Source organism: Symsagittifera roscoffensis, chromosome 6 (genome assembly GCF_963678635.1).
Source record: "Symsagittifera roscoffensis chromosome 6, txSymRosc1.1, whole genome shotgun sequence".
Lineage (NCBI taxonomy): Eukaryota > Metazoa > Xenacoelomorpha > Acoela > Convolutidae > Symsagittifera > Symsagittifera roscoffensis.
Genome location: NC_087067.1, coordinates 31,257,592 through 31,274,839, shown reverse-complemented (window position 1 = coordinate 31,274,839; position 17,248 = coordinate 31,257,592). Strand labels below are relative to the sequence as shown.

General features: G+C 35.1%; 2 protein-coding genes across 8 annotated transcripts in view; both read right to left on the bottom strand.

Moving 5' to 3' along the window:
- The window catches only part of LOC134848911 (protein SET-like), a 229,324-nt gene that overhangs the window by 177,676 nt on the left and 34,400 nt on the right, over window positions 1-17,248 (bottom strand). The window contains exon 1 of one of the 2 annotated variants that reach the window (XM_063866465.1): window positions 2,200-2,203. The exons of the other annotated variant lie outside the window; for it this stretch is intronic. The gene's annotated coding sequence lies outside the window, so the exon portion shown is untranslated. Of the gene's footprint in view, window positions 1-2,199; window positions 2,204-17,248 lie in introns of those variants that run through there. 2 annotated transcript variants of the gene reach the window in all.
- LOC134848906 (protein patched homolog 1-like) overlaps window positions 1-17,248 on the bottom strand; it is a 34,800-nt gene that overhangs the window by 9,838 nt on the left and 7,714 nt on the right. For all 6 annotated transcript variants that reach the window (XM_063866451.1, XM_063866449.1, XM_063866450.1 and 3 more), the window contains 12 exons: window positions 16,818-16,953; window positions 16,389-16,567; window positions 8,610-8,742; window positions 7,957-8,166; window positions 7,566-7,689; window positions 5,458-5,630; window positions 5,127-5,378; window positions 4,568-4,745; window positions 2,848-3,027; window positions 1,146-1,258; window positions 442-597; window positions 23-148 (listed from right to left, as the gene is read on the bottom strand). In XM_063866451.1, coding sequence (XP_063722521.1) covers window positions 23-148; window positions 442-597; window positions 1,146-1,258; window positions 2,848-3,027; window positions 4,568-4,745; window positions 5,127-5,378; window positions 5,458-5,630; window positions 7,566-7,689; window positions 7,957-8,166; window positions 8,610-8,742; window positions 16,389-16,567; window positions 16,818-16,953 — 1,960 coding nt within the window. The remainder of the gene's footprint in view (window positions 1-22; window positions 149-441; window positions 598-1,145; window positions 1,259-2,847; window positions 3,028-4,567; window positions 4,746-5,126; window positions 5,379-5,457; window positions 5,631-7,565; window positions 7,690-7,956; window positions 8,167-8,609; window positions 8,743-16,388; window positions 16,568-16,817; window positions 16,954-17,248) is intronic.

Below are 17,248 nucleotides of genomic sequence, written 5' to 3'. Positions count from 1 at the left end.
GGTTGAATAATCGTTCACTAACCAGCGTGAACACCACGCACGAGAGCACCATGACCACTATGGCGATGTTGGCGATGAGCAGCATACACACCAGGAATACCACAATGAACGCCATGCCTATGTTGCGGAACAGCTCCAGATAGATCACCTACACAGTAAACACACTACATATAGTGTAAGACTAGTCAGGTGCGCTCGGAGTGAAGTAATTTAGGTTTTAGTCGAATCCACTGGCTATAGAACTTCTCAAGTCTGAAAATTTCCAACGTTACAGAAAACCTCACCCAATTTTTTCTACTACTTGCGCTTCATTTTACGACAGGCTTCAGCTTTTCTGGAATGGCTTTTTGTGCAATTTGGTGGCTGTAATTGAGCAATTTTAATGCTCTAGAAATGACCTTGGACGCAATAGGAGTTGTAGCTGAGTTCTAATGTACTGACCTTGTCACCTTCCCAGACGAGGAATGCGTCCGAGTAGACGAATGCATTGGTGTCCCCGAACCCCATCGAGTCCACCACGTCCCTGGCCCCGTCCATAGCGTCTATCCTCTTAGCCGAGTTGGGCATCTTAGAGAACACCAGGTACATGCGCGAACTCTAGAAGCAAAACACCTCAATAACCACGCACAGAACTCTTTAAATTTTTTATTCTCATCAGTGAATAAATGGGTTGGAGTTTCGAGGCCCACCGATGATCAGTAATCGTTGCTCAGTAGGCGACAACGTTTCTCAGTCCAGAAAAACCACATGATTGCCTGTTTGTAGTTTTTAACCAATGGTGATTTGCTGAGAAGAACTAAACAGCTCAAATGATGACTAAATTGTACATTTCTGACGACCATTGTTTGTCTTTCACTAGGGAGCATGCGCCAAAAATTGCATTTTAAATTGTCTCAAAAGCTTGCAAGCATCGCCCCTTGCAAAATTATAGATCCACCATTCTTGTTGGAAATCCGGATTTGACAAAAAATAGTGCAACCTGTAATAAGGGTAAATTACTTAAACCTAAAGGTGTATACTTAATTTTGTGTTTGAAACAATAATTGGTTTGAAAACAATTTATCATTATTATGATTATTAAATATTCAGTTTGAGACGCTGTTAGCTTTTACTTTGATAAGAGTAAACGAAATGCTTGCACTAACTGTGATATCATCTTGAGCCGCGTTGAAGTTGACTTCCGAGGCGTATGATTGGCCATCGTTGGCCAGGTAATACTTCAACAGATAAACGAAGTTGGGTTGGTTGTTTGGTAGTTCTGAAACACTCCAATTTACCAACTGACTGTATCTCTCGATTTGTATAATCATTTAACTAACTGCTATAATTGGGATAAAGTATGGTTTGACAGGGTTGCAAATTGTGTTTGTTTCGCCTGCATCTAAGTTCAAGCGTCAGTATTCATCTATCCCGGTCCGACGTGCTCGACTTATATTCGGACTTTGAAAGCCTAGCAGGTATGTTTCTGTATATTTCTGTATGTTTCATTTTTATCGTTTTTTGACAAAATTTTTTTGAATGCCCAAAAATCGATGCATATCTATGCGGAGTCAAACAAATGAGCTTTCACAAAAATTTTTTTTCAAAAAAAACCGATGAAATTGAAACAAACAGGAACTTGGTCGTGTAAAACAAAAAAACAAAAAGTATGATTTAAAGTATCCTGACAAAATGCATAAATCTCGATTTTTAAAAAGCGTTTTTCTCACTTTGTTTTAATTTCAGACAAAGATGATAAGGAAAGAAGTTACTTAAAGTTTTCAGATGAATTAACATGGTGCAATTTTGCTGTGCAAAATTCGGTCTTAAAATTTCACCCTAAAAACGGATCAAGTTATGCTTTTCTTTTTAATCAGGAAAAACGCAAAACCTTAAGAGCAAGAAAAATTCAGCAAGACCAATTAAAGAATTTTCAGTACGTTCATTACTTTTAATCAAATTTTGACAAAACCTCATCAAAATGATTGGACTGAGCTTCTTAGGTGGCCCAACAAAGTTGAAGAAAGGAAAATTTTCCTAACAATTTTTATGAATTATTATTTTTCGTTTGATAGACAAAAATTGTCATTTTTACTATAAAAACACCTAACTTTTTGTTAAAAAAAAACTTTTTCAACATTTCCCGTGTTTTTTGTTTGTGACATATTTTAGACAAAACTTTTCCCACAAAATCTGCAAGGGGTATTTCTGTGGTAGATCTTAATAAGTTGCAATGAAGACCGCGGGTTATCGCAATAAAGCTAAATTTGGGAGCTTTTCGGAAAATGTTGACCAACACTTTCTAGAGCACAAACTTAATTGAATATTATACAAATTCTGTGACAATAATCGTTAATTTTATAATAATATTTAAGTCTGTCCGGATAATTTAAGTCAGCACTGTATTTATAAACTAATATAATCCAATAATTTTAAACATTCTTCAGTTTTTTGTATGATATATACTCATCGTTATTTTAATCGGATGTAAATTGCTTAGAAACTTAAATATTGTTATAAAAATTAACGATTATTGATTGTCACATAATCTATATAAAATTCATTAAAATTGAATGTTTAAGCCTGAATTTAGATGCGAGCAGTGTTTGATTTTTAAGCAACGGAGAGAGGTTTTCAAATTTTAGCACCCTGTGGGCTGACTCGAACTTAGTTCAATTTCAAGTACAATTTTCACTAACTTCTGCTAAATTTAAGGTAAAGTTTGCGCTCTAAAAAATGTTGGTCCACATTTTCCGAAAAGCTCCCAAATTTAGCTTCATTGCGGTAACCCGCGATCTTCATTGCATCTTATTTACATCTACCATTAAAAAAACACTTGCAACATTTGTAACGCATGATGTGAAATACTTGTTGTTGCATCTTGTCTGGTCGTGATGTTTGCGACCCCTCCACTGTAACTTGTTATCCAGGAGTCGAATGCAGTGAGGTAAAAATCCGGGCTGTTGTCTGCCACGCCCTCCACTTCATTCCTCAGTCGGTCGGGAAGACCCAGCAGAGTGCCGTAGTTGTCGTAGTAGTCGATGTCACCTGTAATTGGAAGCCAAAAAGAATGAGTTGGTAGCTCGCACAAAATGAACAAAGTTCAATTCTAAATGAAAACAGTCGAGCAAATTACTCATCATATCAATCTACTGAAAATGATTTATGACGGGAAGTATACTAGAAGTAAGAAGAAGTGTGTGTGTGTGTGTGTGTGTGTGAGGGTGGAGTGCGTTTGCCTGTGACCATAATCTTCGTAGAACAAAAATCGCACATACATTCAAATGTACTTATATGTGCGAATGATTACGAGGAGTGCTGGGCTATTTGATTTTTTAAATTTTGCCCATCATTCTTTAAAAAAGACTCAAAGGGGTAGAAATCGATCGTGACTTCTACGTTGTTTTGATGTTTCATTTAGGACTGAGCACATATATTTTTTCAAATAGTTTGATTAATTTTGGTTTCAATCAAGCTAAGAACATTAACAATTTTGACAATAAAACATCTTAGTACAACGGCCTGTTTTTTTCTATGAGGAGTACATGCATTCTTCAGTTTTTGATTAACGCATTGAAAAGGGGATAAATGTTGATCTTCAAATAAGCAGTACTTTGTTTTTCTAAACACATTTTTTTTGTTAGCAGTAGCTGAAAATCACTCACATTGTAAAAAGCGTTTAAATTTTAGATCACATGTCAATCAAAAAATGTTAAGCAACAGAAGTTAAAATTTTACTTTTTCCATTCAGACTCAATTTTTTCTCATAAAAGTAAGAGGCAAGGTGTGTAATTTGGTTTACGAGCAGAGAAACCGGACCGCAAATGGCTATTTTAGGAGTACGCTAATAATCTAATTTTTTGAAGCTTAGGTGAAAACTTTTTCTTGCTATTCTTAACAGGGCGGGCTCTAAGATTTTCTGAAATAACGAGTTTGCAATTTGCAATTTTTTCATTCATAAATTCTACAGAATGTTATCTGATTTATCTCAAAACACTAAAAGGGCATATTTTGCAAACTTATATCTAGGCCACTCTTTACTTCTTAAAAATATCTGCCAAAGAGCTCTATTTTCATAACTGCGAATCCAAGGTTAGTTATAAAGTCCTCAAAATAATTTACAAAACTAGACTCTTTTGTCCTTGCTCATCATCTCGAGACCCGTTTTAATCAAAATTTGCTGCCAAAAAGTCTGGAAGCGAAAAAACATTGGACCTAAAACAGCTTCAAGCTGATTTCCCACTATTTTATGGTATTTTTTTTTAGGTAGGACCCTGAACGAGGCGCAGATCTAGGGTTTTCTCGAGGGCTCTTATCTTAGAAAGATCCTATTTTTGAGTATTTGAGACAATTTTCAACACAAATTGTATTTTTCAGTGCGAGCTTCATCATCCCCCTTCTTCCTCAAATTTTGTATACATTAGAGGCGGATAAAAATGGATGTACTCTTTCAACATAGCTGTACCACATGATGGACCCTTTAGGTAATGTGGGGGTCGTATTTTCGACAAAAGGATCTCCCCCCCCCTCCCATTAAATTTGATACTGCCCTGAACTCTAATTGTCTATATGGTGGAGGTGGACTAACCGAAGAATACATATGCATCATCTCCGTCTCCTGGAAAGTATGTTTCGGACTGTTCCAAATAGTCGTACAGATAGTTCCCTTCAGGGATGAACCAGTTGGGGTCGAAGTCCTGTTCGATCATGGCGACGCCTGCAATCCCAGCTCCCAGCAGTCCCACTGTGACCAGCACTACAATGATCTACAGCAGCGAAGAGATGCGGTAAGTTATTCCAGCAAACTGACCCACTCAAAAGAGCTGAACAATCTTACCATACTTACAAAAACGATAACTCTTTCAAATTGTGTTTCAAATTTCTCTTTATCTTTCAAACTTTTTTGAGCCTGAAGCTTCAGCATGCATTTTCAACTGCATAAATTTTTTGGCTTATATCGAGCGTTCCTGAATTCGATTAAAATATTTCAGGAAAATTTTCTAAGCTTCAAAACCTGTTTTGAAGCAAACGTTTTGAGACAAACTTTGAAGTTTTGAAAGAAACTTTGAAAGTTCTCACTGAAAGAGAAAAAGCATAACACAAGTCTTGGCTAATGCCCAAAATGCGCTAGTCAGCTTGCTGCTCACCTTGATTGGCAAGAAAGTGAGACCTTTGGCAACATAGTTGCTGAAAATCTTCTCCGAAATGGAAGATTCACTACAACGACTGGGTTGGTAGTCATCTCCCAAGGGCACACAGCAGCAACACGCATTCCTTCCATTGTCCACCCTTCTCTGATCGTAGACGAGAACTCCCGAAAAGAGGAAGAGAGTCAAGAAGAAAATGCCCAGAATTCCCATAGCCGCGAAGACACAGAACGAACGTAAAGCTGGAATGATCTAAAAGCACACCTGTTATTTCAGTTATCTTTTATCTTAAGTAATGATTACATAGTAGAGCGCATGTTATGTAACATACGGTTGTTGCTCCTATCAGGAAAGCCAAGAAGTCGGTCAGTGACGTAATCAGAATGGAGACTCCAGCGTGTTTGGTCATGTATCCGATTCGCTCGGGCAGAGAAAGTGTCTTCTCTCGAGGGGTCAGATTCTCCCAAGCAGACACGAATACAAACATGTCGTCAACGCCAATACCTGAACAAGCGGCTAAATAAGTTGCAAGCGGAAAACACTTAGAGTCTAAGGCTTTATGCTGATAAATTGTCCAAGCAGCTGTACAAAAATGAATGCTGAAAAATTAGGTGTCCATAAATTTATTCTTGTTTCTGGCATAGCTCGCCTTGTTTTATGTTCCGATCAAGACGAAGGGGTACGATGAAGTGGCAGGACTAAATGAAAGACAAGGCGACTTGAAGGCATTATGGCGTAGTGCTTTTAACCCCATTTTAAGGACTTCAGAGAAAATGCATAAGGAGTCAAAATAAATTCACCTTATAATCCAATTGGTTTGATTTGGAGTCCAAAAAAAACCATTTATAAAAATGTTTCTTTTTGTACATTAAAAAATGCAATGAAAACTGTGACCAAAATATTTTGTGCCACTTGCACCGTGACTGAATATCCTTTTATTCCGACTAACCCCCTTGAAGGGAGCTTGAAGAAGCTATGCGGTTGGAAGATTTTTTCCCCGACGGTTTTTACTATCTCAAAGGAAACCTGTTCGGCGTCAATAGTTATATCGTGTTATGGCCCTATTGGGTGTGAGTTGGATTCAAAAACTGTATAAGCAAGTTGGGGTCGAGAAAAACTGTTCTGAACTATTTGACTTTCAGACTAAATTATACAATTGGTGCTGACCTCCCTACTTTACTTAATTCTTTTAACATGGCCGACAGACAATTGGCAAAGAGTCAATGAACGCAAGGAAACATAAAAAAAAGTCGCTTGTTTTTTGGAAACTGTTCAATTTTGTATTTCAAAACATAGCCAACAGACAGTTGGAAAAGAGTGAATGAACGCAATTAAATAAAAAAAAATGACTAGTTTATTTTAAGAAAATCTCGACTTTCGAATGTTAAAGAAAAAAATAAATGCCCTTCAAATTCTTTGAGTTTCAAGAAGAGCTTATGATCGGCACTTTTTTGATAAAAGTAATCCAATTTGAGAAAACTGGATCAAAAGGCATTTTTAGGAAAACCTAAAAATTAGAATTCACTTTCGAAACTAGAAGTCGACCAGGTTTTTTGCGACTTTTATATTTTGGCTGAAAAAATCAAAAATCAAACCGTGAAAAATCAATTCTGAGCGTGAACATATTTTAAGGCCTTCTGAAAAAACCGAAAAAAACATAGTCAGCTAATAGTTGGAAAAGAGTAATAAACGCAAGAAAACTGAAAGAAATTTTAAAAGCAGATGGCCGTAAAGCTCTAAAGCTCTTTGAATTTGTAAAACAATTTATGATGGGCATTTTTTGTAAAAATTAACACAATTTGACAAAACTAGATCAATACGCAAAACATATATTTTGCTGAACTTTAAAAGAAAATACAAGTCAAACCGCGAAATATCAAAATTGGCGTCAACAATTTTTAAGACTTTTTCCTGAAAAAGAAATCAGCAAGACATATAAGAGCACTCACGAAGTTCATTACTCCTAAACAAAAAATCATCATAACCTATTGATACTTAAAAACTCGTATGTTAATTTGGCGATTTCTACCTCCAATTTTTGCAGTTTTGTTTAGTTTGTTTCGGCTTTGACAGATTTCGTCCCAGACAGCTCTCGTGCCATTTCAATTTCAACAGATTTCGTAGCGTACACAGATTTCGTCCCACAATCTTGGATATGAGACGAAATCTGTATGGCGCGAAATTTGTTAACTAAATAAATAGGACAAAATCTGTAGTAGGACGAAATCTGTGCCAATCGTTTGTTTCATTTCAGGTTAAAAAAATCATTCAAAAAACAAAAAAAATTTTAAAAATCATTTCAGTCATTTCTGGACTCGGATGCAAAATTAGTTATTTATACACAAAAACTATAGCTCTGTCTTTGGAAGTTTCGTTTATGGTAAAAAAAAAGCTTCAACTTTTGCTTCAGTCTCTGAAAAAGGGTGTCATGAGTGTTACCCAGTAGCAGAAAGGGTAGGACCGAGTGAATGGGTCCATAGTCCATCTGGAAAAGCGAGGCGGAGGAGAATGAGATGGAGATAGACAGAACCACGCACAGAATGCCCGTCATTGCCAGATAGACCTACAAATAAACAACCTCTCAAAATTTGATTGAAATATGAAAAAGAAAAACAGTTCATGTTACTAATATATAAAAATTGAGAGTAGCTGGAAAACTGCCAATAGGGTAGCTGATTCTGAAATCAAAACTGCCGCCTGAATAAACATTTTTCAGATACACGAGGTGCAGTTTGCATCAAAATGACGGAATTGTAGTTTCGTGGAAGAAATCTTTATAGAAATCTTTATTAATGTTATCTTTAAAACTCCTAAACTCGTTCCGTGTTACCTTCTGGTCCTTGCAGTTGAATTTTCCGAGGGTAGTGAAGAGGAACAAGATGACGAGGGCGTATCCCGCGAACAGGAACGGCACATCGTCCTGCACAGCCCCACTGCCGATGTCTGTGGGACTCCTGAATGCAAACCGGTACACCTGCAGACCATCCACGCTCGTCTCACACACATCCAGGAATTTAGACTCCCAGTCCTTCACGTATGGCTACAAACACGCAAACATTTCATTCCGTAGAGTCAGTCTTGTATCTTCTTGAACAGTACCTTCACGACTATGAAAGTTGAGTATTTTTTGGAACAACCTTTCCAAATCACAACTTCATATTCTAAGTTAATATGAGACTGTTTCGGCATTTCATTTTTTTGTTGTGGTAAAAGGAGCAGAGAGAGCTGAAAAGTTATTATCTGTGAAAAAGTGTTGTGTTTCAAATGAAAAGACAGAGAGGATACATAAATGGGATAGATAAATAGTGATGGGCAAAGAGAACAGATGCTTGTATGTACTTTTGAAGACTGGACATTTCCCTTAAATAGTTCACAAAAAAAGTAGTATCTTCTGTTGTCATATTTGAAATATCTAGACTTGAAAATACAAATAGGTTACATTTCAATTTTTTTTCTCATCTTTCAATGATTTGTAGCTCGTACCTCTGAGTCGACCAAGTCCACTGTGGCCACATAGTAGGTCATAGTCATGGCACTGGCTCCAACAATGGAGGGTGACGATCCATCAAGAGCACCAAGCAGATTATCCAGGCTCATCGGTTGATTCGTTTCGAGGCTGAAATGTTATAATAAGACCATTCAACGGTATCTTTTTAAACTAGATTTTTTCCGGGCTAATTTAGGAAAAACCTAAAGTGGCTGAAATTTTTTATTGTTAGTAAACTATGTATATTTTCGCATAGTTTGCTGCCTATAAAAGATTTCAGCCAGATTAGAATTTTCTACAAAAAATTAACCTAGAAAAATTCAAACTTTTCTGTTTTTTATCAAAATTCAAACTTTGTTGTATAACATCTTTACAATTCGTTCATCTTCCTCAAGTATTTATTTGAAACTGTTTTCATAAAAATTTTTTATTAAAAAAATCGAATGACGTCAAACTTGAATTCATCCGCGAGCAGTAACAGCGGGTACAAAAAACGCTGACCAAATTAGGAAAGCGGTAGTTAGTCTTTGAACCGCTTGAAGACATTTTTATTAAAAATTTTTAGCAAGTAGCGTTTAAGTATATTCAGTTTTACTTCTGTAAGGGAAATTCAAGAAGAAAACCTCTCAATTAACAATGAGCGATCATGTCTCAATGTTCGGTTTCTGGTAATCATCGAAAAACGCGGAAGATTCTTCCTCTCATCCCTGAAATTGTAGTTTGCGGCAAGCAACCATTCGATCTTGTGTCTCGCTCAATATACACACTGACGGTTGACTTCAATCAAATAGAACATTTTTTTTGCTCTATGAAAAAACATTTTAAAATATAAACTATCAAAACTATCAAAATTATATGACCCTATATATACCGATAGTTCAATTTTGATTCGACCGAAGCTTTCGCTTAACGGTTTCAGTGTGTTCTGATCTGATTTTATATCATTTAGTTGAATACTCTTTTAGCAGGTTTTTTCTGACATTGACCTTCGGAGTGATCGTTCTCACTTTTTATATATTGCTTAAGCTTTTTGCTAACCTTTTAAATTAAGCATTAGATTTTTTATTATGGCGCAGTGAGGCATTATTGAATCTGGCGTGAGAAGAATTCCACAATTCTGGCAGACTCCTACAAAAGACCTTCCAACTATTCCAAATAACAATCATAGCCAAGGTGAATTTCGATATAGATCTTCTGCTCAATCCGATGGAAGGAAATCCTTTAACTACTCCGCCTATCACCTCCGGTTATAGCGAAAACGATGACTAATCTAATCTAAAGGTTAGGACTATTTACGACGAAGACACCAAAAAAATTGAAGAAATTGTTAAATTTTTCCCTGGCATATAAAAACCAGGTATGCCCAATTATCCAAGTCGACTCTGCCAGCAATGTTAATTTTTTGAAAATAAAGGATTTTACAAGAACTTAAATTGAGAGATCTTTAGGCCAAAAAAGCTGTGGATCAAGCTATCAACGGCTTTTTATGTGTTTTACTGACACAGCTATTAAAATAATTGGAAAACCTACAGTTGAAATAATCTTCAACGAATAAAAAAGACTACTATTTTCAAGAAGAATACAAAAAAATGTTCTCGGAACTGACAATCTTCCAAAAGTTGAACTCCAGGAACATTTCGTTACCACATATCGACAGAAACCAGAAACTCAGTCATATTTATGTGATCCTCCTATTCCTTGAAATTTCTTTTAAAATTTTTTTAAAATTTTGTGTCTTTGGATTGTAAAAATATATAATCATATGAATTTAACATATTCCCAGGAGTCATAAGATCTCACTTAACTAAAGCGAAAAAGAGTACCTGTTCATTTATTAGGCTCAATTAAAGACAACATTTTTTGACTAAGATCCGAAGGACACGTTATTAGCCTTAGTGTCATAACCTGCAAAAAATCATTCAAACTAGATTTACGCTCCAATTTTATAAACAAAAAGACATACAAGAACAAATATCGAAAGCCATGCGTCCAGGAGCAGCTGGTAAAAAAATTTCAACTAAATTTATAGAACGCCTATAGTCAATTGGCCCTCGACCATTTTAAAAGCAAGCAATGCCCGTTTAGCTTCGTTGGTGGCAATAAAATCGGTACTTGTCAAATCTTGACTGGTTTTCATGGATTGTAATATATTCCCAATGAATTCCAAGGGGTTAGAGCGACATTTTGATTTCCTCTTCAGAAGAAATTTCTGAACATAAGCTATTTTTAAACAAAAATTTAGCAACTGTACATATTTACAACTTTGCCAAGAGAGGAGCAAAAAAAATTTTTTTTTTCACGAAAAAATCAATTGCTTTATTTTCAAACTGATTGAATTGATAGTAATTTCTTCAATTAATTAAACCTTCGCAATTAGGAGTTTTTAATCCAAATTAGGACGTTTTTCGGAAAAAAAACATAATTCCAATCAAACGAAATTCACAATATTGCGTTTTAAAAAATAAAGGCAGAAACAGTGATTTTAAAGGAAAACATTCTTTTTGACAAGAAATTACCACCAAAGGTCAAATCAAAAACATCACTTAACAGTCTTGGAGCATCAAAGATAGACTCCAAGGAAGTGACTGAAAAACAGTATCTTTTGTGTCGAAATTTTTAAGTGCATTTGATTCAAAGTAATCAAACAACAATTGAAATAGAAATATTAAGAGTAGTATGGGCAGTTGAACTTTGTAAAAACTACTAATACGGCTCCAGTCTTAAGATTATTACTGACCATTAGATCCTTTCCACCTGCCTACAAAACCTAGTAATGAAACAAACTATAGAGGATGAACACGCTGGTTAGATAGACTTTTACCAAATGTTTTTGTCGGATAAAAAAACAGAACTTATAGAACTAAACCAAGAGATTGACTTAAACTTTGCAGATTTTTAGAGTTATTTTGGGACACAAAACATTACCTTTTCTTTTGTATAGATCGTTCTTTAAAGTTCCTCTCCGCAAAAACTACTTAAAATAATTTTTACAACACAGTTATAGATTAGTTCTAGATCACATTCAATTTCATGTATGCCACAGTCAATTAATGTAAACCAAGCTTTTTTCTTTGCTAGCAAAGAATTTAATTTATTTTGTGGCACAATTAAAATCAAACTAATAAACTGTTTTGTTGGTGATCATAGATCCAACGGATTAGTAGAAAAAAAAACGTAAATACTGTAAAAACGAAATTTCTCGCAGTCTTCAGAACTTACTTTAGCTATCCTCAAATTTTTCTCATTTTTTGGAAGTTTCTTTTAAAATTTCAGTAAGCAATCACATGTCATCCTTTCAAAAAAAATTTTGAAGAAAAACGAACACTATATAAAAATTCTCAGCTCCAGGTAATTTAATTGATTCTCTAGGCAAGAGAAACCAATCATCTCTAAGGATAGAGAGTTAAACTGGGTAACAGACGACGGGATTGAAAACGGATAGACCGATGAACCTCTACCACAGAAAAATTGCAATCCGACGGATAAAGTTTACGTTTCAGAGAAACAAACAAAAGCAGCGGGAAACTAAAGGTCACGTTACGTTGACCTTACCGCTGAAATAGTAAATTACTCAAAAATTACAATTAAACTGACCGGAGCAAAAATTATCCAAAAAACTGATATGATCCTAAGCAAAACAGGCTCGTTAAAACCGCGCAACTTTCGAAGTATTGATTCATTTCCCTTTTACGCTAACACAATGTCGCAATACGTAAGAGAGGACAGAAAAAGAATCCGACTATATCGTTTTAGACGACCAGCAGAAAACCAAACAGTGTCATCCCTCGGACAGCTCTAATATCCAGGGTTCTTCTTCCACACCAGCCTTCAAAGGAAAACCACAAGCCAAAACTAAAGCTCAGACCGAACTCACAACTTGTCCACAAATACTCAGAGCCGGATAATATTGACTTAAGTTATAATATGCTGAGATTAAGCCTGAGATATTAGCTAAACCATAGACGATTAAATGCCAAATCTGCATCATACCAGCTGGTTTCAATGGAAACAACATTCAAACTTCACTCAAAACACGAAAAAAGTACAAATCGAAAACACTCTGGGAGTGAACCGACGGAGAGATGCTCTTATTCCAGGTTGTGGATTCCTCGAACTACCCACCTCTCATCGATTTACGTAGATCTCCACGAAATGCTGGCCGGCTAGAGATGTTTGGTAATAGGTACTTTATAAAAGTTGAAGATCAAATCGGAAGTACTAACAACTCAATCAAAGTTGACCAATCTACAGACACCTCTGCTTCTGTCAAATGAATCTGCCGCCTTATTACAAAAGGAATGTGCCGCTTTATTTTTACATTTTAACAATATTACTCCAGCGTATGTTGACAACTATTTGACTATCGAACCAGTAGACACCCCACACAACCCGATCGCTACTCCTATAAATCAACCATTGACAGAATTGCTCGACATCGATGACGCAATTTCAGGCATATCCACAACTCATTCTTCAAGAGAAGAATTGGCGCAATTTGACACCCTTTCAGACTTCCGTTGTTTTACATTCGAACTCCGTGAGTTTTTGCGTGGAATAAAACTTAACCTAAAGACCTTCAATTTGTTAACTTTTTGTTTGATTCATTACGGTTGCTACAGTGCTGATTTAAATTAACCTTACAAAATCGAATTTTCAAACGCATTTTTCTCAGATTGAATTAAGATTAGACAAAAAATGAACAGAACAAAAAGTGCTTAGATTTTCACCAGAATTAATAGGGTGCAATTTTTCTCCAAAATTCTCAACCAAAATTTTACCTAAAAATGGGTAATTTTGGCTTTTTCAATTAATCAAAAATTACGCTGAAACTATTTTGTTAATTGATGAAAAATATATATCACAAGAAAACTCTTATACAGTCCAACAGAGTTCCAGAAAAGTTGAATCTCCAAAAAATTGAGTAAATTGTTTAAAATTTGTTTTTAAGCAAAGATTTTGGGTTTTGTATAGTGAAAAATCACGTTTCTTGACTATCACGGAAAAATATTTTCTCCTATATAGGTTTTTGGAGATTTACCCTTGTAGAACTTTGTTGGGCTGTGTAAGAGGCTTCTTATGATTTTTATTTCTCATCAATTAACAAAATAGTTTCAGCGTTTTTTTGATTAACTGAAAAAAGCCAAAATTACCCATTTTTTTGGTTAAGATTTTTGGAGAAAAAAATGCTCTTTATTATTTCTGGTGAAAGTTCAAGCAATTTTTGTTCTCTTCCGTTTTTGTCTAATTTTAACCCAATTTGAGAAAAATGCGTTTGAAATTCCAAAAGTTATTCGTTTTGTCCGGTTAGCTTATGCACTGTGCAGAACTGTACAATCTTAAAAGTTGCTTTTTTCAATTTCATAAATCATGCTTATTCAGGGTGGCGTCCCTCATGCTTGAAGGACCGAATGATTGAAATTAGGGGAGGGTTCTCATGCTTGAAAGACCGAATGCTTAAAAAATTTCAACCAATCAAAATCGCTAACCGTTTTTATTGGCTAAATGCCTTTCTCACAAAATCGAAGTCAATATTAACAAAAAATGTATTAAATCAGTAGAAAATTATCAAAATTATTACAAATTGCGGGTTACAACCGTAATACTATTCAGATAATCATCAAGATTAATGAGTTCAAAATAATAAGAATTTTTCATATCAGCTTATTATCTAATCGGTCAATATTAACACTAATGGCCTGGATTTATTTTCTTACTTTGAGATTTTCGCGATTTGTTTCGAGATTTTGAATACTCAATTCTGATTGGCTGAAAGTAAACTAAAATTAATTTCAAGCAATTGGTCCTTCAAGCATGAGGGACGCCACCTTGAAGTTAATTTTAGCTTACTTTCAGCCAATCAAAATCGCAGGTAAATCTCGAAAATCTCAAAGAAAGAAAATAAATCCAGGCCTATAGTGTTACTATTGACCGATTAGATAATAAACAGATGAGTTTTCAAGACTGAAAAGTTCCTATGACTTTGACCTCATTAATCTTGATGATTATCTGAATAGTATTGCGCTTGTAACCCGCAATTTATAATATCCCGGGATGACCAAAAATACTAGTCATACAATTTCCATATATGAAAAAATACAAGTCATACACTTTCCATACAATTCCTTACGTACAGAAAATTGCATGAAAGGTCTATGATTAGTACTTTTTCATATATGGAAATTGTATGACTAGCATTTTTCCATAAACCAAAAATATTGCTTTTTTACATTTTCATTTCCCAAAACTTTTTGGTTGTTCGTAACCGAACACAAATGACATAAACCTTGATTACTCAAACGTAGTAACCAACGGTTTGGCCGTTTCGCATTAAAAATGCATTGGAAACAGCCTGATTTGTGTTACTTCTGTCTCAGACAAATAATATAACGAAAGTAATGAACCTTTAAATTTTGGCAATAGTTTTCAAAGATGATTATTTCTAAAATTTGATTTTTTAAATTACCAGACATTGATCAAGGCATACAAAAACATGTCATACAAAAGAAAGAGGAGTTTTGCGTTTTTGAAAAAAGTTATGAAGAGAAAAGGAAAAAAATCCAATATTAGTATATCCAGGACTACGTTATACACACAAAAAATTAAATTTTGCATGCAAACTTTTTTTTTCAAAAAATGTTTGTTTGAATACGAAAATCAATTTGCGGTTGAAAAAAAACACAAAAAAATTTCAATTTCAAAAATACTTAGAAAAATTTTTGTCGTCGCCATCAAAAAAAATGCTAGTCATACAATTTCCATATATGGAAATTGTATGACTGGTGTTTTTTTTCAGAAAACAAAAACAAAAAAAGTCAAAGTTTTCAGTCGTAGCAGCCCAAAAAACACTTAAATTATTTGCCAGCAGTTGAATTGATTGTTCAAAGCTTTTTTTTCACAATTTTTTTTTTAATTCTTATCATACAATTTCCATATATGGAAATTGCATGGTTAGCATTTTTTTTCATACCATTTTTTTTCCTTTTTTTATGAAGAGATACCAATTTCGATACCAAATTAACTATAAAATACCTTTGAAATTCGACTAAACTCATTTTGCAGAAATGTATGAAATTTGTATGACTAGCATTTTTCCATAGACTAAGTGTATTAAATTGTATGATTAGCATTTTCGGTCTATGGAGCTCAACCCGGGATGTTTGATTATCTTCCACAGATTTAACACATTTTCAGTTAATATTGGCTTCGATTTTGTGAGAAAGGCATTTAGCCAATGGAAACGCTTAGCGATTTTGATGGGTTGAAATTTTTCAAGCATTCGGTCCTTGAAGCATGAGAACCCTCCATCTTATTCAGCACATCGCTTAATTACTATTTTATTCCGTCCGAATGATCTTGAACACTAATTTTAATTGTATTTTTTTACGCAATGCTCGTTAGTGACTGAATTTAGACAGTTGATACTGTTATATTTTCGTTCCTCGTTCTCGCCTGAGGTTACGAATTTGCATTGGTCTGATTTTTGAATTACTTATTTAATTAGTCTTTTAGCATGTATTTATCTCACCTTTCACCTAAACGAGGCCTTGGGAGTGAATGTCCTCACTTTTTATTTATTGTTTTAACAACTAAGTAACTCACTTATTTTAACTTATTCCTAACCTGCTTTCAAATAGTTTAGTTTTAGCATTAGATTTTTTTATCACGGTGAGTTGAAAACCGTGAATCGTTGAATTTTTGGTCGAATCGTGACTCGACCACTTCAACCCGGGTTGCTTCAAGGTTACTTCATTGAAAAAAATGTTTCCAAAACTGACCTCAAAAGTGGGTTCGCGTTCGCTTTATTCACAACATCGTTGTCACTTAATCCGCTAACAGTTGTACTGTCCCAGTTCCAGGCTGCCAGGAATGAAGCCTGTAGACAGTAGGGTCCAGCCTTGTAGCAGATGCCACTGTAAGTTTCATCCAGACTACTGTTTATGGACACAGACACAGCCTATAATTAAATTATACTCAACAAGGTAAAATTAACTAGCAGTTTGGCTCCAGAGGAACCACGACATCTATCCAGCCGTCTCTTTAATTCACCGTCACAAAAGATTATTGCAAAAGAGAACAAAGCAAAGATGTTCAATAACGTGGAAAGCATGGGACAGAAATTGAAAAGGATAGACGAGCCAAAATTTAATCATGGTCTTCAAAAATCATGTCAAAAGTAGACCAATTGGAGACTAAATAATAGAAACCTTGATATTCTGGTCCAGCTGGAGCGCCTTCTGCATGATATCCGCCGTGAGGACATTACTGGACACTATCAGTGCCTGTGAGACCCGGAGCAGTGCAGGAAACCATACGGAGGAAGCGTCTCTGTCATCGATGGCCCTACAAATTCAAACCCAGTCACAAAAAAATCAATTTTTTCTCTTATAAGCATTTCAATGCATAGTAGGCACACCACTGATTATGAAACTCTAAGAGGAAGAAGCTCTAAGACCATGAAAACCGGTCAAGAAAAAACGCGAAAGAAAATAATTACGAAATTGAGCTGCTAAATAAGGTTATTAAAAAGCAGATTTAAAATTAATTTTTCCTTATTGGTATTCTTGATAGTATAATAAACGTATTTGCTTTCTAGTTACTAGCTAAATTTTTGGAAACAAGTATGGCGGAAAGTGAG